The following is a 23,952-nucleotide window of genomic DNA, read 5'->3' on the forward strand; positions in this document are numbered from 1 at the left end:
TTTACCTCTCTGATCACTGGGGTGATATCCACAAGGTGACTTATTATTTTAATTTTTTTGTACCTTTAGTTAGAGTCTATGTATCTTAAAGGAAATGTGTGGATCCAAATGTATCCACGTTATGTTAGGTGTCTTTAACTATGCAGTATGTACTTATGAAACTGATTTAATGTACTTATGTACATCTGTTGTTGCATTGTATTTATTTTTATAGTACCTGCATTTAATTACATCTATAGCAACCCTAAACCTAACCCCTAAAATTATAAATCCAAATATCACTAATAACTCCAAACATCGGGATACAGATGCACTGTCAGGAAAAATTGTATTGTATTGAGCAATGTGCCTTTAAAGGTCCTTATGGTACAAGTATGTACCCAAAACAAGTTATCAATTCTGTCCCACTTTATATTAGGTGTCTTTAACTACTATTAATATTAAAATACATACAATCCAATTTATGGATTTATTGTGTAACTATAGTACATGCTGTTTTGCTAAATTCTCACAAGATTCACCTTTGCTGCCACTGAGGTTGAGCTGCATGTAGGTTTAAGGGTAAGTTTAGTGTTAGGGTTCTAAGTAACCCAGATGTTTTCTAGATTTCTGGAGTGATTAACATATCATAACATAAATTAACTGCTCTCACTTTGGCACTTCAGTGATAACTAAATCTATAATATGGTTATCAATTCAGTGCAGAGGCAATTATTTGTTTGTTTGTTTGGTTTGTTTATTTGAAATGAAAGCGTGGACTTAAAGTATTGAAGCTGTACATTCTCCAAGAGAATCTGTGAGCAAAAATAAAGAGGAAGAGGTCAGATACTATCATACAGAAATGTACAAAAAGCAGATTTCACAAAAGGAATCCAACCTGGACATGCAAAGACATGCAACATACCAAAGCAATAATGCTGTGTTCACATCACAAAAAGGACAAAGGATTGTAAATTAATCAGTTATGCTACATTTTTCTTAACACATTTAGCAAAATGTAACAAATTTACTACGAGTGCTTGCAGAAATTAAATTCTTACATGGTGGCAGGAAAAAAAGAGAAAGAAATCACATTATATAATAAACCCATATTGACACGCTATATACAAAAGATTAAAATAAATATGCCAGGAAATAAATACTACTGATTCACACTTGTTTCAAAGATAACAACGCTACATAGATGAGAGTGTAACTCTTTTTTTTGACATCACATTCACACCTATGCTTCCATGCGTTTCACACATTCAAACATAAAGAATAGAAATCGGTCCAACTTTGAGGAAAGGATAGATCAGACGAAAACAACCTTGTCTTCATACAGCACAGTGGTAGATATATATTTATGGCCAGTTTGACAGTTCCCTGCCAATCTATGCATATGAAATCTCCAGCTCTTATGATCAAAGTATTTAGATGACGACGTGCAGTCAGATGAAAATGTAAATATATTAATCTATCTATTTCGCTTGAGGTTTCTAGAGAGTTTAAAAGAGGCTACACAGCAGCTGAATGACACAACCACAAAACATGTCTTGCAATGCATTTTCCAACATGCGATCACTGTATGTTTCATGCAAATAATGGAGAGCCCCTCTTTTCTCGTTAGCTGACCAGTTGGGCAATTACATTTAGAAAGCAGGAAAATATTGATTATTTTAAAACTCAAGAGTCAGAATTGGGTTCCAGTAATTCAGATGAGAATCATTCAACAATAAGGAGCATTTCCTCCAATAGGGGGCAGTAAAGCCTCAACTGAAAAATAAGATCAGGAAAAGATCATAAATACATGCTGTGCATTTAAAATAAGAGGTCTTAGAATTACATTTATTTCGAAAAGAAAATGAAAATGTATACATTAATTTGTTATTTCTCCTTCCGGTCATCACCTTGCTACAGAGGCCAATAATATTGCAAAACATAAAACTTTCAACCATTGTTGAGACATTTACTAGGCATTTTCATTTACTAATGTATTAGTGAATGTGAAAAGGCACATTGAAGAAAATGATTTGTATTTATCATACATTTTGTATAAAGCTCACATAGCTTTGGGGGCAATAAGAAAAATAAATAGCATCTACAATTTAATTATATTTTAGAAAGCTTCTCTATCAATTAGAGAAGACCGACATATCTATCATAATTGTCATGTGATATTTTGGTTTCATGTAGCCAGCAGTTGGCAGATGGGATAGCACGTGGAGCGTAAAGTTGAGGCAAAGCACACAGTTAACTCACAGTCTAGCTCATGCACAAAGTCACTACCATTACCAATGAGGGGATGTGCCACAGGCCTGAGGGCCACAATACACAACATATAGTTCTACTTCTGTACATGCTACATATCTTCTTTAACATTTTCTTCTTTATACTCATCCACTCTCTTTACAATTAAGTCTGAAGGCATATTCATCTTCTAGACCCTGGAACTCTCTCATGACCCCTGACCTTTGTCAGTGGACAATTTTCATCCCTCTTTCCCATGATTGAACTCTTCAAGTCACCCCTCAGGTGACACTGTAGTGGTGAGCATCTTCTCCTCCAAACCCAGAAACTTTCAAACCCTCTCTCCCAAGTGTATCTTTCTAAAACCTTAGGCATACTTCATGCCTTCATTACATCCCAAGAGTGAGAAGCATATCTAGATGAAAGCTGCCAGGTACCGAGGTTAAAGTTCATGCAGGAAGTCTGGGCTCAATCTTCAGAGATAAGTCATACAGTGCGTCTTCATCCATAATCAAGGTCTTATCCAGAAGGTACTGTGTGACCTGGACACGAAAAGGTGAGAAAAGAAGCATTAAAGTGGTAGGTTCCCCAAAATAATAATTCTGTCGAAATTCAATAGTGTAGCCAGAAATGAGAATCTGGGTGTGCCACGCAAAAACAGGGCGCAAGAAGTGAGGCTCAATAAATTGACATGTACATGTTCCATTGACAACCATTGCATACATTTCTTTGTAGCTTTAAAATATTTTTTTTTAGCCATGTGTTACATTACACTGACTTAACAAATAAATGGCACTTTAATCAGTGGATTATGTAGGCCTGTTAATGTATCCAAATATATGTACTTATTTGTTTTGATTTTTGGGTGTGGGGGGTGTGTGTGGCACGATCTGCGTGGACATAACGTTTTGGCTTCGCTATAAGCTATGCATAATGCTATTTCATGTAAACGGACTGATCTCAGTTCAGGAGACTCTAGGCTGTCATTAAAGTGTCTAACTTTCAACGCAGTCATGTGACAAAACAACATGGCACGACTGTCTTTGGGAGAACGGCATCAAAACTACATCTGGTAAGAAACCTCATTAAGTTTTACATTAAAACATAAAAAAAGATGAGTCTCTAGTTTCATCCTATATTCCATTTTAAAAATCTCTGTGATTTATCACGAAACTACAGGCTGTTAACTACAATGACCACGTATGTGGACTATAGGCTACTTTTCCTGAAAATATCATATATTCACAGTGCATTATCACATTGAGAATCAATGCATCCAAAATCTGTAAAAATTGCTTTCAAAGACTTTATACAGAGGGTGAAAAAAGTTGCATTTCAAACTTTTCTGAGACCAGTACAGACTCAGTTAAGTAATTCCCTAATTAGGGAGCAGGGGAGCAAGGGAGCATCCTATAGCTTTCCTACGCAGCCAAGAACATTCACTCCTCACATCCGGTCAAAAGTTCAGTTTCAGACTGCAGATGATGTTCGGACCATTGAAAATGTTTGGCAGACATGGTACAATGGAAATCAATACATAGATTCTGAACTTTTCATGCAACATTTTATTTTAACATGGTTGGCAGTGATTGGATGATGATGGCCACTACTTATTTATGCTAATTTCTGATGTAATGTACCTTCTCAAAAACTTCTCAAATGAATAACCCTACATGCTTTGTACAGTAGTATTTAAAATTTCACAAATTAGTCCCACTGTCCACATATGTGGTCATACATTTTTAGGAAAAATATCTGGTTGAAAAAAATATCGCCTATAGTGGTGAAGAAAAGAACAACGAATAACTTTTTTTGCTCAAATGGATGCACGCCTTTTCAAAAAAATAACACACAAATCCAAACTCATGAACAAAGATGTTCTTAATTTAAAGTGAGCACTTTCCTCAGACTCACGCGCTCCGCAACTGTTGCAAGAGCTCACATGTATACTGAGACGGATTCTGTAACACATTGGGTATTTTAATAGACATTAAAATCCACTATTAAATTTGGTAATATTATGGTATATATATTCTGCATCAATAAATAAATATAGATTTATCATTTATATTTGTACATTACATGTTGGGTGGAATTTGCACATCCTGGCACACTCATGGCTACGCTACTGTCGTAATTTACTCACCCTCATGTTGTATTAAACCTGTATGACTTTTTTTCTTTTTTGGAACACAGAAGGAGATGTAAGGTACAATGTTAGGGTATTACTGTCTCATTCACCATCACTGTATTGAAAGAATATGCATTGAAAGTGAATGGTGACTGAGGTCAACATTCTAGCATTTCATTTTGTGTACACAAAAGAAAGAAAGACTTAAGGTTTTAGAACAACATGAAGTTTTTTTATGTGAACTACTGAGTACATAATTATGGCAAGATAAAAGAGAAATGACAAGAGAAGTGTTCAATTACATGTAAAAAAATTACAAGAACACATCCAGAATACAAAAACACATCAAATAGCAATAATAATAGACCTGTTTCAGTCAGAACTCAATTCTGCATTTTGCCTTTGTAGGATAATATCAGTGCTTAATACATTTCTGTCAAACAGAAAGAATTGCCATCATTTAGTAGTGTATAATTACTTCTTTATGTAGTTCCCATCTGAGTCAAATATTAGGATCTTAATCTTATATGTTATTGATCTCTCCATCTAATATTTTTCCTTCATCGTTATTTTCCTCCTTGATATGATTTCTCTCCACTTCATCCTTGCATTCGTGGGGACTCTAATTTGTCTTTGTAATTTACTTTAAGGCTGTAATTCCAATTGATCTAAAAGTGAATTGCATTTTTTTATGTTTCTTAATAAAGGAGGTAGTATACGACCTCTATTACTACAATCTTATGAGTCAAGTCAAATTTATTTGTGTAGCACTTTTCACAACAGCCATTTTTTCAAAGCAGCTGTACATGAAATTAAGAGAAAATAAATTAATATAATGCTAATATTAGTTATGTTTAGAATATTAGTGGTTAAAATTAGGAAACAAATTAAGTGCGTATATACAATGTTTATCAGTCTATTTATTTAAAAAAATAATAATATGGGGAAAAAGTGTAAAATGGTCTTATCATCTTGACAATTGCACCATATTATGCCAATTAAAGACATTAAATTAGTAGTCTTAGTAACCCCTCCCCCATCCCAAATGCTAACCTATGATATCCCTCAGCCCACCCTAGCATAGTTGTCAGAAGCCGGGCCTGAATAGCATGCATATGAAGGAGAAAATATGTAAAAATCTATATGTTTGTAGTAGATGTTTAAATAACAGGGCCGTAGTTAGTGGGGTGAAAGGTGGTAACAATTCTGAGGGCCCGCAGGTCCAAATGGACACCACGACAAATTTTAAACAGTATTTTTTAATAGGAAAGGGGCCCAGAGCAATTTACAGTCAGGGGGGCCATAATACCTTAATCAGCCCTGATAAATAAACATAACTATTGTGTAAATTAAACAGCTATTAGAGCAGATGTGTATGTAACCAAGTAATTTATGAGCACTGATCACATAAAAAAAATATTTATGAGACTAAACAAGTGTTTTGTTCCAAACCATAACAATGTCTGCATGATATCCCTGCTGCTGACATCAATCAAATGTAATATGGTAATGTAGGTAATATTACTGAAGCAACAAAGATGGATGGAGGTGCCCAGTTGGCTTATTTTCAACATGAAATATTTGCCTAACCTTTGGCTGGTGCTCAATTCTGTAGGGAGTTTGCTGGAACTGTCGAATCTCTCGAATTATATGAGATATCTGTGGAATGATATTAACAAGAGTTGTCTAAATTATCTAAAAGTTAATTAATCCATTTAAAGATTTCATTTAAATTTATCCATGGTATAATATTGCTTCTTACCATTCTCATCTTTGAGAAGTTGACCAGACCTTCCTCTGTGAAGTTGGGAGTTCCCTCTTCGATAAATGCTAGGTCCGTCAAGTACATACCCAGATATGGAACACAGGGTGGATTACAGCTGCAGAAAATAAGAGAAATTAGGTCAAATACAAGTCATAAAATATAAAACAATGTAGAAAATGATTAATAATGAAAGCTTTTTAAAAGTGACTAACTTTTTCAGAGTTTCCCTCAGGTTTTTAAATCTTCCCTCTGAGGACACTGTCTTTTGAAGTTTGTCCATTAGTGCTTTAGTCTGTTTGGAGAGGCACAACAGTGGTGAAAAAATAAAAAATAAAATACATGACTTATACCAATACCACCCTGGCACAATCTACTGAACACAAAAAATTACAGTAAAGTATTCATCCCCAGACTCTCACCTGTTTGCACACTTTAGCCCAGGTCTTCTTTAGCCTGTAGATGGCGCTCCGGTTCAGGGCAGATGTGATCTCTAAAACTCCATTGTAATTGTTGAGACAGCGGCAAATATCCGCCACTGCTACCCATTTTTCAATGGAACTGGCTCTTGAGCCTACATCTGTGTGGCTCATGATCTGTGAGGCCACTAGATTACTCATCTATAAAGAGAAAGATAAATATATTGCAATTAAATTAAATGCACGTAAGTAGTCCCGCAGTATGATAAATTCATTTGAAAAATTACAGTTTTTCTATTAATGCATTGACATAAAAACTGCAAGTATACTAATTATTATAACATTAGATATTATTATAATTACAAAAGAATTAGAATAATGCTATTTAAATAGCTTCAGATGATGTACAATGAGCTGGTCATTATCGCAAAATAAATCCCGACAGGCTTATCACGATTTGAATCAGGCTTTGTATAATCCTGATGTTTTATATAACCCTTAAACGCATACATCAGGTCTTTAGTGACCCAGGACCTCATTCCACCCCATGTACTTCATTCATTCTTTGGAGTTCTGCCCTTTAAGAGTTCTGCTCTTTAGATATCATGTGATCCTCAGTCTTCCATAAATTATATATTTTTATAAGTTTACAATCACATGATATCTATTTATTTTTTTATTACAAGAGAAATGAGTACTATATTCATACATATAAATACTATATCATTTTGATTTTCTGTGCAACAGTGGTGAATGATCTGTATCCCATATTTGTGTACACATGCATATTATACATGCTATCTGTTACTCAAGGTGACGCTGTTGTTTCAGTGATTGACTTGATTTACTTTTGACATTGATATTTGATAATAAAAAACAACAACAACATGGAAGTAAACTATAACAAGTACAACACATGAACAGTAGGATATCACTATTGTCATTTAGGTGTACTAAGTTGTTTATTAAAATAGATAGTTGTCTATCTATTAGGCTCAATACGTGCCTGAGAAAATTATTTAGTTATGTGTAGCTTATGTTCATCTTATTTTTAGCTTATGTGTATCTTATGTGTTATGTGTAGCTCAATATGTGTTTGACAGGCAGTTGCATCTCATGAAATTTCAGTGTGAAATTAAGGAATCCTGTAATAGATTTGTGGCATTGTCACAAAATATATTTTATGCTTTTATTTTCTAATTGTCTTGAAAATATTTAGAACATTTGACACTATCTGGGCATTTTGTAGATCCATTTGTGAAAGGTATACATGCCATGTCTCTAAAGACCAGAAAATGTAAGAGTGTTTGGTGAAATTCCCATGCATTTAAGGGTTAACAATAATGTCTGATTTACTGTATGTTATGCTGCTTATTACATGCTACTTACCAAATAAGTAAATTAATGGACATTAAATATTGATTTGAGTTGAAAGAATTTTGTTTTGTGAGAAGACAGAAACCACAAAGTGCTATCATGGACATGAATCTAGCACATTGTAGGAAACCGGTTGCCAGGGACAACAGTGAAATATACAGTTTAGCTGTCATTATACAAAAATATTTGACCTTGTAATGCTGCAGATGACCAATCCAAATCAAGTATTCCATGTGAGCTAAGTAATAACCATCTACAGTATAAACTCAATATAATTATGAGAAAATACAGACATTTCCATACTCACATCATTGAAGTGCTGACTTGTCTTCATGATGTATGGAGTTCTCTCTGTCTTGTCTGTCTTCATCCATCCTTGGCCCAGGAACTCCCTGCAGCAAGAACACAGACAGTGTATTCTGATAGATCTGTGTCTGAATGGACTTCTTCTCTCATGAACACAAGCTTTTCATTAGGAAGAGGAACATTTGAAGCCCATAATCAAAATGTTTCCATAAAGCTGATACAGAGTCTTGTTCATGTATTATTCTCTGTTGGTATTAGAGTATTGAGGTGTGCATATCTTTTTGTTGTGTTGATGCTCTACTCACTCATATAGGATACTCCTGAAGACGATGTGATCAAGAAGAGTGATTTGCTCAGCTATCTCCATCGCTGACAGAGATTCGAAACACTCAGTCTTTGGGCATTCAGCCTGGGGGACAAAAACACACAAACAGATATGTACTGTCAAAATAGCACTGGAAACAAACAAAAACTGTTTGTGGTATTATAAATACTGCATATCTACATAGTATATAACAAAAACATTATGTCATCTTTTTTATGTTGGCTTAAAATGCAAAAATACTATTACTGAACAAAATTGGGTTAGTGTTTACTCAAACTCCATAACAATTTCCAAAACCCCCCTTCTGGCACTAATTCCTCCTAGATTAAACCCCTACCCAAACTTTTTCTGTCTAGGAACCACCGAAAAGACCCTAGCAACCACCCAGGACTTCATTGCAACCATCTAACAAGACCCTAGCAACCATCCAGAACACCCAAATGTGTTTTCATGTGGCAACATCTAAAAAAACTGGTTTGATTCAAGTCAAAAATATTATTTTACATGTTTGAATCAACCTGACTACATTAACCTCTTAAACTCTATAGACCTGAATGGGGGAGCTATATCGCAAAAAAAGTTTACACTTTTCTCCGAATACTCCGGAGATTCGGAATACTCAGAATCTCCAAATACAGAAGTCATATTATACCTCATATTATGTATAATTTGAAAGCTTAGAATCTGAACTTTTCAGAGATAAACATCACTTCTGCATTTATCTTACTTAAAATAACAAAATATGGCCTCAAAACATTCATGTTGAAAATTAGCGCCCCACAGAGGTAATGGGGTAGAAATATTTACCTATATAAAATACGTAGCACATAAATGGACAAGTCATACATCAAATTAAAGCTCTCACTCTCAGGAATGTGAGTGTGCATTCCATCAATTTTGTTGCCTTAATACCACAGTTTGAACGATTTCAAAAGAATCACAAAGTGAAACACATTTTCTGTAAGTCATCAAATACAAACATGTATTTTTTGTTTTTACCTCAGGAAGTTCTCAAAAAAATTTGCTAATGACTTGTCTGTGAGCTTGATTGGCTGAATAATCCAACGTTATATCTTAGATGTCCAGAGCAAAATATGCCACCCAGAAGGAAATGCATGCAAAACAAATCATCAGAAAATATATTTTCGAATAATGATGATAAATCAATATCTTCTCAAAGGGGAGGATCTCAGTGGATTTCTAATGACACATAGATTGAGCTTCTAGTCCACTCAGAGGCCGAGATATACAATGAAGCAAGGGTGGTGCTTTTAACAGAAACTGGCTAGAATAAACAGAATGTCTATGGACGAGCACATCTGTGAGGGCTAAAATGCATTAGAGCGAAACCTACATTTCAGATCTGTATATTGTGATGAATGTGATAACAAAAATATTTTTTCTAGTGCTTTCTGCCACCTAGTGGAATAAAATGAGACTTTTCATAGTGAGGTCTAGTGAACAGAACCAGAATTACGTTTTACAACAGTTTAAAAAGTTAGGACAACACATTTTTTAAAAAATATTTTTTTTAACCCAGCAAGGCAGAGATTCATTAAAACTTAAAACCTCTTTTTAAACTGCACAAGTATTAAAAGCTTATAAACTCAGCCAAAAAAGAAAGGAAAAAAAAAAAAAAGAAACATAAACATGTATTTTAAAGATAAGTTTGTACAAATCCAAATAACTTTACAGATCTTTATTGTGAAGGGTTTAAACAATGTTTTCCATGCTTTTTGAATGAACCATAAACAATTAATGAACATGCACCTGTGGAACGGTGGTTAAGACACAAACAGCTTACAGACGTTAGGCAATTATGGTCACAGTTATAAAAATTAGGACACTAAAGAGACTTTTCTACTGACTCTGAAAAACACATGGAGACATGAGGACTGCAGATGTGGCCAGGGCCATAAATTGCAATGTCTGTACTGTTAGACACTTAAGACAGTGCTACAGGGAGACAGGAAGGACAGCTGATCGATCTTGCAGTGGCAGAACACGTGTAACAACACCTGCACAGGATCAGTACTTCCGAATATCACACCTGTGGGACAGGTACAGGATGGCAACAACAACTGCCTGAGTTACACCAGGAATGCACAATCCCTCCATCAGTGCTCGGACTGTCTGCAATAGGCTGAGAGAGGCTGGACTAAGGGCTTGTAGGCCTGTTGTAAGGCAGGTCCTTACCAGACATCACCGGCAACAATGTCGCCTATTGGCACAAACCCACCTTCGCTGGACTAGAAAGGACTGGCAAAAAGTGCTCTTCACTGACGAGTTGCAAGTTTGTCTCACCAGGGGTGATGGATAGACTTGCGTTTATCGTTGAAGGAATGAGCGTTATGCCGAGGCCTGTACTCTGGATTGGATAGATTTGGAGGTGGAGGGTCCGTCATGGTCTGGGGCAGTGTGTCACAGCATCATCGGACTCTCAACGCTGTGCGTTACAGGCAAGACATTCTCCTCCCTCATGTGGTACCCTTCCTGCAGGCTCATCCTGAGATGACCCTTCAGCATGACAATGCAACCAGCCATACTGCTCGTTCTGTGCATGATTTCCTGCAAGACAGGAATGTCAGTGTTCTACCATGACCAGCGAAGAGCTCGGATCTCAATCCCATTGAGCATGTCTGGTACCCGTTGGATCGGAGAGTGAGGGCTACGGCCATTATCCCCAGAAATGTCCAGGAACTTGCAAGTGACTTGGTGGAAGAGTGGGGTAACATCTCACAACAAGAACAGGCAAATCTGATGTAGTCCATTAGGAGGAGATGCACTGCAGTACTTAATGCATCCGGTGGCCACATCAGATACTAACTGTTACTTTTGACCCCCCCTTTGTTCAGGGACACGTTATTCCATTTCTGTTAGTCACATGTCTGTGAAACTAGTTCAGTCTGTCTTAATTGTTGAATTTTTTCTGTTCATACAAATATTTACACATGTTAAGTTTGCTGAAAATAAAAGCAGTTTAACGCGAGAGGACGTTTCTTTTTTGAAAGAAGAGAGTTATAACCTTTAAATAAATTGTTTTAAACTTTTAGGCAAGGCTTTGTGAAGCCAACATTAAAAATTTGCCTTGATGAACCTTTCTTGTCTAGTAGAATCTAAAATTTGGAGACAAGTCTTCATATTTGACAAATAAACTGTGAAAATGTGCCATTTCTTGAAAAAATGACACTTGTAACGTGATGTGAAACTGCATCCAACTGTTGCAAGTGGCAAAGTGCAAAATATCATGCTGATGCTGATTTGAAAATGAGAAATTACAATTGTAGACATATGAAATGATTAAAATCTGTAAGTAAACTGGCAATTAGCGATAAGTGACTGTTGGTTATGTTTGTTTTGGCAAAGACACTTTTCAATTAACACAGTAGGTGAGGAATTCTGAAGCCAGGAATGGGTGTGTGTGTGTCCAGGCTATGATCACTAATCACAAACATACACACTCACAAAACTGAGCATGCCCAGCCCAGATAATTCATGCTGTGTTTGTAATTAGTGAGCCCAGTATGCTACTGGCAGCAGCATGTTGCATCATACACCTGTGTGTGTGTGTGTGTGTGTGTGTGTGTGTGTGTGTGTGTGTGTGTGTGCACATTTATGGATCTGTATTCGTTCTATATGTCATGGTGCATTAATAAAATTGGAATCTACTGATTTCACTCAGACTAATTCATGTCCTCTGGAATATTCATGAAAAGGATATGGAATAATAGCGGAGGATCAAGTGACGCTGACGTGATAATCTGCATATAGTATCGAGACCTCTAACAGTATCAATAAACATTGCCCACTCTTTGTTTCTTCAGATGTGCTCATTCATCAATGATGTTCTTATCCATTCTAAAACTAAAACTCACTTAGCCACTTAGAAAGCTTTGAAATGTAGCAGCACGATCTTTTACAAGAATACGAGGTTACATCCGAGAAGTGAATATGCCTTTTAGAGTGTCTTTGTGTGCACTGACTTTAGTGTGTATTCAGTGTGCATGTGGCGGATTGCAACAGGCGATCCATCTCGCTGTTTGAAGTTGTAATTAGAGTCCTGCTGCTCACTGAGATTTGCTGTTTGAACATGTAATTCAGTCCCTAAGCCTGATGCGGCCTCATGAGGCATGAAAAAAAAACAGCTTTCTTTCTGAGATCGAAACCTTGGGTGGCTGATGTGGAACAGAAATCTGACTTTATGTGATAAGACATTTATGGACATGTGAGGGAGCTCTGGGTGGGCGGTGTGACTTATATAGCGGTATGAGTAATTTGATATCGAGCTAACTGGATATCACTTTATAGTTATTTTTGCTGGAAATTCAATGAAAAAAGGTTATATTATAATAACCATGTGAAAGTTGCATCTTTTGGTGACAGTGATTTAAATACATGAATTGCACTTCATTATTTTCTCATTTTTATTTGGAACTTGATGGATGCCAATCAAAAGATGATTATCAAAAACAAATTAATAATAAGTCTGGCATCAGTGCAAAAACAACTTCACATGATGTAACAATTGAGCTCAAAATAAAAGACAGTCTGTTATTATTTTAAAACGGATATTTCTGAATCTAAATTCTGATTGAATGAGCTTCATTTAAAGCTGTTATAGAGTGCAACAGTATATTTGTTTTCCATGGGGATTAAATAAAATCCTTCTTAAAAGAGGTCAATATATGAAATATAATATTGTAGATATTTATGTAAATATACAAATATATACCATATTTATTTTAATTTTAATGAAACAGAATTTAAATTATATCCACTTTATAAGCAACAGCGCATTACAGCAGGAGGTGGTAATGCACTGTTAAGTTGCGATCAGCCAATGGTAAATGGTCTGCACTTATATAGTGACTTTTAACCTTAGCGGTTCGACAAAGCGCTTTACAACGTGTCTCATTCTCCCATTCACACACACACTCACACACCAATGACAGCAGAGCTGCCATGCAAGGCACTAGACTGCCATTGGGAGCAAATTGGGGTTCAGTGTCTTGCCCAAAGACACTTCAGTATGTGGAGTCATGTGGGCCGGGAATCGACCCGCTTACCCTGCAATTAGTGGACAACCTGCTCTACCAACTGAGCCACAGCCGCCAGCAATAAAATAAAAGAAGAAGAAGCAACAGTGTATGAACGTGAATCCCGCAATATCTGCCTTTGATCTCAAAGGTGTCTGATCCACTACGAGAAGTGAGAACTGTCCGACTTGTCAAATCTTATTTCACTCCTCCCCTGACTGCAGCTGCCTACTCTTGTCTACTTTCAAGGCGAGGTGTTTGGCATCTCGAACAAGCCTATTGTTTGCCAGTTTGTTTGCTGTGATTCTCTAATTGGTGGATTTCCCCCTTCAAGGTCATGGGTAGTGTAGTTCTTCACCAGGAATTTTGCTATTAAACATGATTTTTTAATGAAGTTGAAATAACATAATTAGCATATGCCATTGATTAACAACCTCAGCTCTTACAGTAGGTCGGTCTTTAAAGGTTTAAAAGTTATCTTTAAAAATCAAATCCCTTATGGAAAAATTAATGGGATTTATAGCTAATATAGAGACTCCAATGACCACACATGATGTTGCTCAGATACTGTCAACAACTAAACTTAGTTTTGTGTTGTGCCAAACAAAAACACTTAATAATAAGTTCTTGCTCTTCTTAACCTACTTGGGACATGTCCCGTTCTGTACTTTCAAGCAGCGGTGCCTGCAGCTGTACGGCTGTATGCACTGTGCGTAACATGAGCACTCCGACTGACCTGAGAAACATTTACTCTCAGAATATTTCACCAATCGTGAAGTGTGTCCCGTATTTCTGTTGGTTGTTTAAAAGAAATAGCAATGCCCAATTTGTGAATAAATAATTATTTCGAGTCGGTTGTTTTCAGTGAATTGGCCAAACAGGCTTGCAAAACTGTCTGAATTGATTTGTGATTCAGTACAATTCATTCGGAGCGCACTCTCACTGAATCGTTTGGAGCGGTTTCTCACACAGTAAAACAGTGTCAGGAGCACTGCATTTTTAGAGGCTGTGTCAAGTTAAAAAACTTCTTCAACTGATAAAAACGTGTCTCTAGGCACCTGCGTTCTGCTCTATTCATTATGAGGCATTTTGCTTTTTTTAGCGTGAAAATGCGTCTGTCTAAACGGTTACTGGAAGAAATGCGTTAGCCAATAGTTACTTGAATGCTACTCATACTTGAGAAAATAAATAAATGCTTATCTCAGTGTCACCAGAATTGAACGCATTGGTGTTGTTGTCTTTTTTGCAAAAAAAAAAAAAAAACATCTCACAGGGGAGAATGATATAAGTTTTATTAGGAAGATTTAGAGGTCTGTAACCCAGGTCAGTTTTTCAAGAAGAACTTCAGCGTATTCTTCAGCATCTCAAGCAGGACTGGCACCTTTTAAACACCATGTTAAGTTAAAAAGAAAGACACCTGCACTCTGTTTCATTCTTTGCTTTACATCTAGATTGTTTTTAGCGCAGTTGTCACAAATATTCAACATTCTAAAGAAGTTAAGGTTGCATAGAAGGGACTGTTGCAGTGTTTCATTTTTATCCCAGATTGTTGTGCACCAAGTGATGTTTCATTAAATAAATGGTGAGGCAATGCTTTTTCCCCTCTTCTGATCTAGTGTACTAAGGGGCTGCTGTGCTTTGTTAAAACTGTGCATGTTTACGGTTTCAGTACAGTTACGAATGGAGAAATGAGACAGTAAGCGATTTTGCGCTTAAAATCTGACGGCAGCCTATCGTTCGGGCTGGGTAGGGTCTCGGGTAAGGGTCGGGTTTCATTTTAAGGCCCGTGTAGACCTCTATGGCAGATTTCTGTGCGTACCCTCAGATTAAATCCTGCAGGCGAACATGCTTTCATGCTATACCTTGTCTCTTCACTCTCATGTATACATAAAAAATGATCCATAACCACACAAATACTGTGTATCTACCATGCAGAAAAACGTTAAAGCAGAATGTCTTCTGGTTGACACATTTCTACAGATGCACGGTAAATACCATCATGCCACCCAAACCTAGAGTAAGCATTTCAAAATTAAAACATTTAAAGAACATCAGGTTGGAAGTGTGCATACATATTATCATGTATTTAAGGACCTCATCAAATACAAAATGCACTCATCTAGCCATTTCATGGGGTCTTTATACAAGGATTTCAATCTAACATATTATCACCATTTGAAGGATGTCTTCAATTTTCAGTTGCGCATCTTCCAGGTCATCTTGAGAAAGGGCACTGAGGACAAAAAGCAAACATCCTCTGATCAGCTTCTATATTTCCCTTGCAAATAAAATAAAAAAAAAGAGCTACATTGATATGCAAAACATTTAGCACGTGCTCTCGTCCATAGTGACTTTCAGAAAGTGCCTTTGTTTTCATGTGTGAGAGGCTGTGCTTATATAACCTGCCTTAGTATGTTTGCTGTGGCTTTCCTCTCCTGTGGAAGAAGGTCGGGGTCTCTCAACACCTCCTCCAGCAGGCAGATCACACCCATCTTCAGCTCCACATTCATTTCAAAGTCCTGAAACCGACCACAAATCCACACAATATAACACAACATGTAAGAACCATGCAAAACTAAACAACCCAGCTGGAAAATCCATCTTAAACTGTGTTTTGTAACCTGGTTGCTGGTTTCTACCAGTATAAACTGGTTTTAGCTGGTCTAAACTGGTCATTAGCTTGTTGACGATGTTGTAAAAACCAGCTTACAGCCCTGCTAAAAAGACCATCTTAACCAGCATGCAATTGCCATGATGTTGTAGGCTGGATTATGCTGTTAGTGCTGGTTTGGTGCTTGTCTTGCTAGTGGACCAACCATACTATATATGCTTTTAACCAGCAAAACCTAGCTGGTGAAGCTGGTTGACAAGCATGGTATTTCTGATGAAGCTGGTTAAAAGATCTGCTGTAGATACATGTACACCAGCATCCCATGCTGGGGGACCAGCACCCAAAACACTTGAAGACCATCATGCTGGTCCAAGAGGGTCTACAAGCTTGGACCAGTTTAGGAGCAGCTTGAACAAACTAATGACCAGCTTGAACTAGCTATATGACCATCTTAGAAATCAGCTACCATATTCCAAGACACAGCTACATGTTAAAGTTGGATTTCCAACAAGGAATCAAAGACTAATGGATTGATCCTTAGATGACTCCTCCCTTAATTTGCCACTGGATGAATCTAAACTCACTTCACTGACAGATCAAAGCATTTGATTCACTCAATAAAGCCTCAAACTGATGTATATTTCTCTAATGCAGATTAAGTGAGTGAGTAATGTAGTCTGATAATGTTTGGTTACGTATGTAACCTCCGTTCCCCGAGGGAGGGAACGACACGTTGTGTCGGAGAAGCGACACTAGGGGTCTCTCTTGAGCACCGATATCCACCTCTGATCTATGAAAAAAGGCCAATGAGAGTTGGCAGCCAGTATTTGCATGTCCCGCCCCCGGACATACGGGTATTTAAGCGGCGCAAATACGGGAGTTCATTCAGGATTTTTCTGAGGAGCTGGAAATGGTCCGGCCACAACAGTGGCTCGGTTCAGCGACATGGCGGAGGAAAGACACAACGTGTCGTTCCCTCCCTCGGGGAACGGAGGTTACATACGTAACCAAACGTTCCCCTTCTGTCGCTCTCTCCACGTTGTGTCGGAGAAGCGACACTAGGGGACCCATTCCAATCTTGCCATGCGCTGAACCGTGTACGTGAACCACCGATACAGAGGCGGGCAGGGATTTCATCCAGTGCCGCGCATCGTCTGTACCTGGCTGCACGTACCCTTCCCCAATGCCACATAAGAACATCGGGATCCTTCTAGTTACCCGGGATCCATCGGGATCCTTCTAGTGGTGGCCATCAGGGTACCCGCAGTGGCTTGGGTCGGCGAGTTCCTCCGCTGAACCGTGGACCCGGAGGGCTGGGGAGGAATCGACCAGGGTCCCAACTCGGAGTGGGGCGCCCTGGGAAGGCGGCGCACTACTTTACCTTGACTTCAGGAAAAGGGCGCTGGGCGCAAGCGATCCACCCGGCCGGTCGGTCTACGTGTTACCGAGTTCTACGGGCTCGGACCTGAGAAAACACGAGACGCAACCGACTCAACGCGGAGGTTTTAAAACCTCGCGAAAGTGTTGGGTGTTGCCCAACCCGCGGCTCTACAGATGTCTGCTAGGGAGGTGCCCTTGGCCAGTGCCCACGAGGACGCAACACCCCTTGTTGAGTGAGCTCGGACCCGCAAGGGTAGGGGCACGGCCTGGGTGTGATAAGCCAGTGTGATGGCATCGACAACCCAGTGGGCGAGCCTCTGTTTGGAGACGGCATTCCCTTTCTGCCGTCCCCCAAAGCAGACAAAGAGCTGCTCAGAGCGTCTGGTGCTCTGTGTGCGGTCCAGGTAAATGCGCAGGGCGCGCACTGGACACAGCAACGAAAGGGCTGGGTCTGCCTCCTCCCGGGGCAGCGCTTGCAGGTTCACTACCTGATCCCGGAAGGGTCTGGTAGGAACCTTGGGCACATAGCCCGGTCGCGGTCTTAGGATCACAGACGTATCTGCCGGACCGAACTCCAGGCAAGTGTCGCTGACAGAGAACGCTTGCAGGTCCCTGACCCTCTTGATAGAGGCGAGCGCGATCAGCAGGGTCGTCTTAACAGAGAGGGCCCTGAGTCCAATTGATTCAAGCGGCTCGAAGGGAGGTCTCTGGAGTCCTGCCAAGACTACCGAGAGATCCCAGGAGGGAACTAGGCCTGGCCGGGAGGGATTCAACCTCTGGGCGCCCCTCAGGAACCTGAGGATCAGGTTGTGCTTACCCAAAGACTTGCCGTCTACAGGATCGTGGTGGGCGGCAATGGCGGGAACATACACCTTGAGGGTGGACGGGGACAGCCTCCTGTCCAGCCTCTCCTGTAGGAACAGGAGCACTGACCCGATCACGCATCTCTGCGGGTCTTCAGTTCGGGAAGATCACCAATCTGCGAACAAACGCCACTTTAGGGCGTAAAGGTGCCTGGTAGAGGGGGCTCTGTCTTGGTTGATTGTATTCACAACGGTCGCCGGTAAGCCGGCTAGCTCTTCCACATCCCGTCCAGGGACCAGACGTGGAGGTTCCAGAGGTCTGGGCGCAGGTGCCAGAGCATGCCCCGTCCCTGAGAGAGGAGGTCCTTTCTCAGTGGAATTCACCAGGGAGGAGCTGTCGCGAGAAGCCTGAGTTCTGAGAGCCAAGTCCGAGTGGGCCAGTAGGGGGCCACTAGCGTGACTTGCTCCTTGTCCTCCCTGACCTTGCACAGCACCGGTGCAAGAAGGCTCACTGTGGTAAATGCGTACTTGCGCAGCCCCGAGGGCCAGCTGTGTGCCAGCGCGTCTGTCCCGAGGGGAGCCTCTGTTAGGGCGTACCAGAGCGGGCAGTGGGAGGTTTCCTGGGAGGCGAACAGGTCTACCTGGGCCTTACCAAACCGTTCCCAAATCAGCTGGACCGACTGGGGGTGAAGCCTCCACTCCCCGCCGGGCAGGCGTTGTCGTGATAGCGCGTCCGCTATGACGTTGAGCTTGCCGGGGATGTGAGTGGCACGCAGCGACTTGAGTCGCTGCTGGCTCCATAGGAGGAGACGGCGGGCGAGTTGTGACATGTGGCGGGAGTGTACGCCGCCTTGGCGATTTATATACGCCACCACCGTGGTGCTGTCCGATCTCACGAGGACGTGCTTGTCCCGAACTAACGGGAGGAACTTCCTGAGGGCAAGAAGGACGGTCAGCAACTCCAGGCAGTTGATGTGCCAACGCAGCGGGGCCCCTTTCCAACGGCCCGCTGCTGTGTGCCCGCTGCACACGGCACCCCACCCGGACCGGGAGGCGTCGTTTGTGACCAGAACGCGTCGGGACACCTGCTGCAGGGGCACTCCTGCCCGTAAAAAGAAGAGGTCTGTCCAGGGTCGGAGTGTTTTGAGGCAGGCGGGGGTGATCCTTACCCGATGCGTGCCATGGTGCCATGCTTGTCTCGGGACTCGAGTCTGGAGCCAGTGCTGGAGTGGTCTCATATGCATCAACCCCAGCGGCGCGACCGCCACGGAGGAAGCCATATGCCCCAGGAGCCTCTGGAAAAGTTTTAGAGGGACCACTGTGCCTGGCTTGAAGGAAGCGAGGCAGTCCAGCACCGACTGAGCACGCTCGCTCGTGAGACGTGCTGTCATTGAGACTGAGTCTAACTCCAACCCGAGAAAAGAGATGCTCTGAAACGGAGTGAGCTTGCTCTTTTCCCAGCTGACCTGAAGCCCCAAGCGGCTGAGGTGCCAGAGCACCTGGTCTCTGTGTGTGCATAGTAACTCTCGAGAGTGTGCTAGGATGAGCCAGTCGTCAAGGTAGGTTTTCGTGACTGAGGAGGCGGTCCGACGTCGGTGTCCTTTGGACTCGTCTGAACCGGCCGGCCGGGGGACAGTCGTGGGCAGGCGGAAGGCGGGATCGCCGCGTCCGGTGTACCGGGACTGTTGTAATCTGAAAGCACATTGCCGTGAGAATGGCATTTGCGGGCCAGGTGACCCAGAGGCAACGCTTCTCAGGAATGCTTGGGAGCCTTCCGGGTCCTAGAGGGGGTTCGTGAGACAGGGGGCGTACGCCGCCTGCGGGGTGCTCGACGCTGGGGCTGAGAGCTGGGCCCAGGTTGGGGCGGAGCAGGAGCTGGTTTCCTCGCCACAGGGGGATGCCCTCGGCGAGCAGACGGGGCAGGGCCCGTAGCGACAGGTGTGCGGCGGGGCATGATGTGAGATATTGCCTCCGTCTGCTTCTTCACCACGGAGAACTGTTGGGCGAAGTCCTCGACGGTGTCGCCGAAAAGGCCAATCTGGGAGACAGGTGCGTCCAGGAAGCGGTTCTTGTCAGCCTCACGCATCTCGACCAGATTGAGCCAGAGATGGCGTTCCTGGACCACTAGTGTGGCCATCGCCTGTCCGAGTGCCTGCGCTGTGGCCTTCGTTGCTCTCAGGGCGAGGTCGGTCGCTGAGCGCAGTTCCTGCAGCACATCAGGATCAGGTCCACCCCCGTGCATGCTTCTGAGTGCTTTGGCCTGGTGGACTTGCAGGAGGGCCATCGCATGCAGGGCGGAGGCAGCGCGTCCAGCCGCACTGTAGGCCTTCGCGTTGAGCGAGGACGTTGTCCTACAGGGCTTGGATGGGAGTACGGGGCGGCCACGCCAGGAGGTAGGGCTACTGGGGCATAGATGGTACGCAACTGCCCTATCGACCTGGGGAATCGCCCCGTATCCGTGGTGCTCTCCGCCGTCGAGGGTGGTGAGAGTGGAGTGGGTGGCACCTAGACGAGCGGAGAGCGGGGCTCTCCACGTAGACGTCAGCTCGTCATGCACCTCCGGGAAAAACGGGACCGGGGGGATGCGTGGCCGCGAACGGCGCGCTGCCCCCAGGAACCAGTCATCCAACCGTGAAGGCTGTGGGGAGGATGGAGGGTTCCAATCCAACCCCATGCTCACGGCGGCCCGGGAAAGCATGTCAGACATCTGAGCGTCGGCCTCAGCCTGGGCCTGCTGGCCCAAAGGCAGCAGTCCAGGGGAGTCCTCAGCATCAGACATCACACTCTCCGATGCGGCGGCGAGCTCATCTGCTTCGGGCTCGGGAGGATAGACAGCCAGGCCGTGAGGCGAGCCGCTATCGCAGCAAGCGTGGACGGGGACCAGCGAGCGTGTCGGGGAACGGGAGGTTCGCGGGGGGCTACCCGGCGAAACTGCACCCGCTGCCGCCCCCAAATCGCCCCCAGCGCCAAACCGCATCGTCCTCAATCCCGTGGGAAGAACGAACAATGCGGGGTGCAGCTGGGGTGGCTTGCTTTCTGTTGAAAGCAAGCCGCGACCGCAACGTGGTCATGGTCATGTTCTCGCAGTGAGAACATGAACCATCCACAAACGCTGCCTCGGTGTGATCGCGGCCCAAACACACGAGACAGCGCCTGTGGCCGTCTGAAGCAGAGAGGCTTCTACCGCATCCAGGAACAACACAGGGCATCTTGAAAAAGACGCGTCCTGAAAAGGACGTTCAACGCCGCTGTGTTTTGCTCTTTTAGAGAAATTCACTCTTTTAAGGGAAATAACGCTTTTAATACACAGTATGTGTGTGTGTCTGCGCTGTCGAAGCGCTCAGGGGCAACAATGCACGCCGTGCAAAGTAAGAGAAAGCCGCTGTTGTGCGCCGTCAAATCCAACAGCATGCAGATCGTCAGAGGAAACAGGAACGTAGTGGTGTGTAAACTCGCAGCAAACTGCAGACAGACCATCGGCTCCGAAGAAATTTTCTGAATGAACTCCCGTATTTGCGCCGCTTAAATACCCGTATGTCCGGGGGCGGGACATGCAAATACTGGCTGCCAACTCTCATTGGCCTTTTTTCATAGATCAGAGGTGGATATCGGCGCTCAAGAGAGACCCCTAGTGTCGCTTCTCCGACACAACGTGGAGAGAGCGACAGAAGGGGAAGTGAAAATGTTGGTGTTTTAGATTGCACACTCTCCATTAGAGCTCATCAGAGACTCTACTTCCACAGTTCTACAGTCTCACAGTGCACCAATCAACAGTTAACTCAGCCTTTCTTCTCTCTCTCTCTCTCTCTCTCTCTCTGTGTGTGTGTGCCTGCAAGCACTACAGGTGGGTGGCTAATTTCTAGTGTCACAGTTAAAGCATTCTTCAATTCTGGCTTTTTAAAACCCCACATCTATTAAACATTCACTATTCTTCGCTATGTGTTTCCAGTTGCTTTGGGTTGAATGTAGAAATAATTTGGCCGTTGGGACAAAAGTATTCGGATAATTTGATCTATCCTTTTTTATACCTTCTGTGTATAGTGTGCCTTCCTCTGCCATAGTTTTTGAGCTTATTAATATAGCTTAATTACTGTGGTACTTTACATCCATGAAAATGTAAATGTTCACTTCTACAGTAAGAAAGAAAAATCCAAAATAGCACAATTGATTTGATTTAAACAATTGATATGATTTATTAAAACATAATGAATACATATTATTCTGGGTAGCCTTTCAAATGAAAATGGATGAACCACTTGGGTGTTTGTGGTCTGTTGTTCTGATGAGTACTCTCATGTTCAATATGCTAACTAAAGAGAGGGGGAGATACTAATAATTCCAACATAATTGTCATCTCATCTGCCAGGCATACATAAACATTCAAATTAAGACAGGGATACAGAATGGGATGAGCCATTTCTGATGACCATATAACACATTCTGAGAGGTTCCAGCTACTGGTAGAGCTGGTAGACTATCTTGGAAAAGCAGCAAACCAAATCACAATAAGCTGTTATGATATGTTTTCTTCAGCAGGGTCGCTTGACCAAAGTGGTCTACTAGCCCAACCAGGTCTTCAACCGTTGGTGGTCCAGCTGATCACTTAAACCAGCTTAGATTAGCTAATGGCCAGCTTGGTCCAGCTAGAAATCAGCAGCCATGTTCCCAAACACATATACCATCTTAAGAGTCTTAAAGCATAACTGACTTCAGCCTTCCACCACTGTGATGAAAATGGTATGGAAAAAACTGAACCAAGAAGATGAAGTCTGATAGAGGATTTGAGAGGTCAAATGTCAGGGCAGCGCCTCTAATGTGCTAATTAGTGTGCAGCTGAATCCTCAGCCATCTTATTCACTTATGGGATTTTTCAAAGAGATTTAGTAGTCTAAGCCAAGCACTTTTAGAAATGCAAGAGATCAAAGAATTATGTACACAAAATCATAATGTCACTGGAACCATTTTACCAAGAAAAGCACATACCTGTAACTGGATCTTTTAGTTTTATCTAGTTTTATCTCTTCACCTTGAAGTACCATGTAAATATCATGGTATATGAATATGTTAATCATTCAGTGCCCTGCTATGGAACTGTCATGGCATTAACATTTAGACCCATTACTGCACAATGGTACTACCACAGTACTTTTTGCAAGTTTTTTTTCTATTAATAAGAAAGGGTGGTTTGTTATATAAGTGTGGAAAGCAGATATTACAGCATATAGGGGAGACAGGGTTAGTTGCCACACTTTTTACTACAGTTAATATTTCTCTGGGTAGGCTTAGTTTTGAAAGTCAATTTCTGCATAGCCACATACCTAAAGTCTACAAAAAAAGTTTTAAACATTTTAATTGCCCTGGGGAAAAGGAACACACGTTGACCTTTTGCCCCAATAGTTTCACAAAAAAAAACAAAAACGTAAAAGGTAATACAAAAATATCAAAACATTCTTTTGGCCAACAAATTTTGTAATTGATAAATTGTGAAAATATGAAAAATGTAAAAATTTTACACCCATGGCACCAATAGTGTATAAATTTACTCTTTGCTAACAGTTTTTTGGAAGGACCCT

At 41.8% G+C, this 23,952-nt stretch overlaps 1 protein-coding gene across 4 annotated transcripts in view; it reads right to left on the minus strand.

Annotated features, from left to right (window-relative positions):
• Positions 1–730: 730 nt before the first annotated feature.
• Positions 731–23,952, minus strand: part of rasgrf2b (Ras protein-specific guanine nucleotide-releasing factor 2b) — a 119,225-nt gene continuing 96,003 nt past the window's right edge. For all 4 annotated transcript variants that reach the window (XM_052103474.1, XM_052103466.1, XM_052103460.1 and 1 more), the window contains 9 exons: positions 15,992–16,104; positions 15,758–15,818; positions 8,530–8,633; positions 8,226–8,310; positions 6,545–6,742; positions 6,338–6,417; positions 6,123–6,240; positions 5,951–6,019; positions 731–2,771 (listed from right to left, as the gene is read on the minus strand). In XM_052103474.1, the coding sequence (XP_051959434.1) occupies positions 2,679–2,771; positions 5,951–6,019; positions 6,123–6,240; positions 6,338–6,417; positions 6,545–6,742; positions 8,226–8,310; positions 8,530–8,633; positions 15,758–15,818; positions 15,992–16,104 (921 nt within the window). In that variant the 3' untranslated portion in view covers positions 731–2,678. The remainder of the gene's footprint in view (positions 2,772–5,950; positions 6,020–6,122; positions 6,241–6,337; positions 6,418–6,544; positions 6,743–8,225; positions 8,311–8,529; positions 8,634–15,757; positions 15,819–15,991; positions 16,105–23,952) is intronic.

Source organism: Xyrauchen texanus, chromosome 3 (assembly GCF_025860055.1).
Source record: "Xyrauchen texanus isolate HMW12.3.18 chromosome 3, RBS_HiC_50CHRs, whole genome shotgun sequence".
Lineage (NCBI taxonomy): Eukaryota > Metazoa > Chordata > Actinopteri > Cypriniformes > Catostomidae > Xyrauchen > Xyrauchen texanus.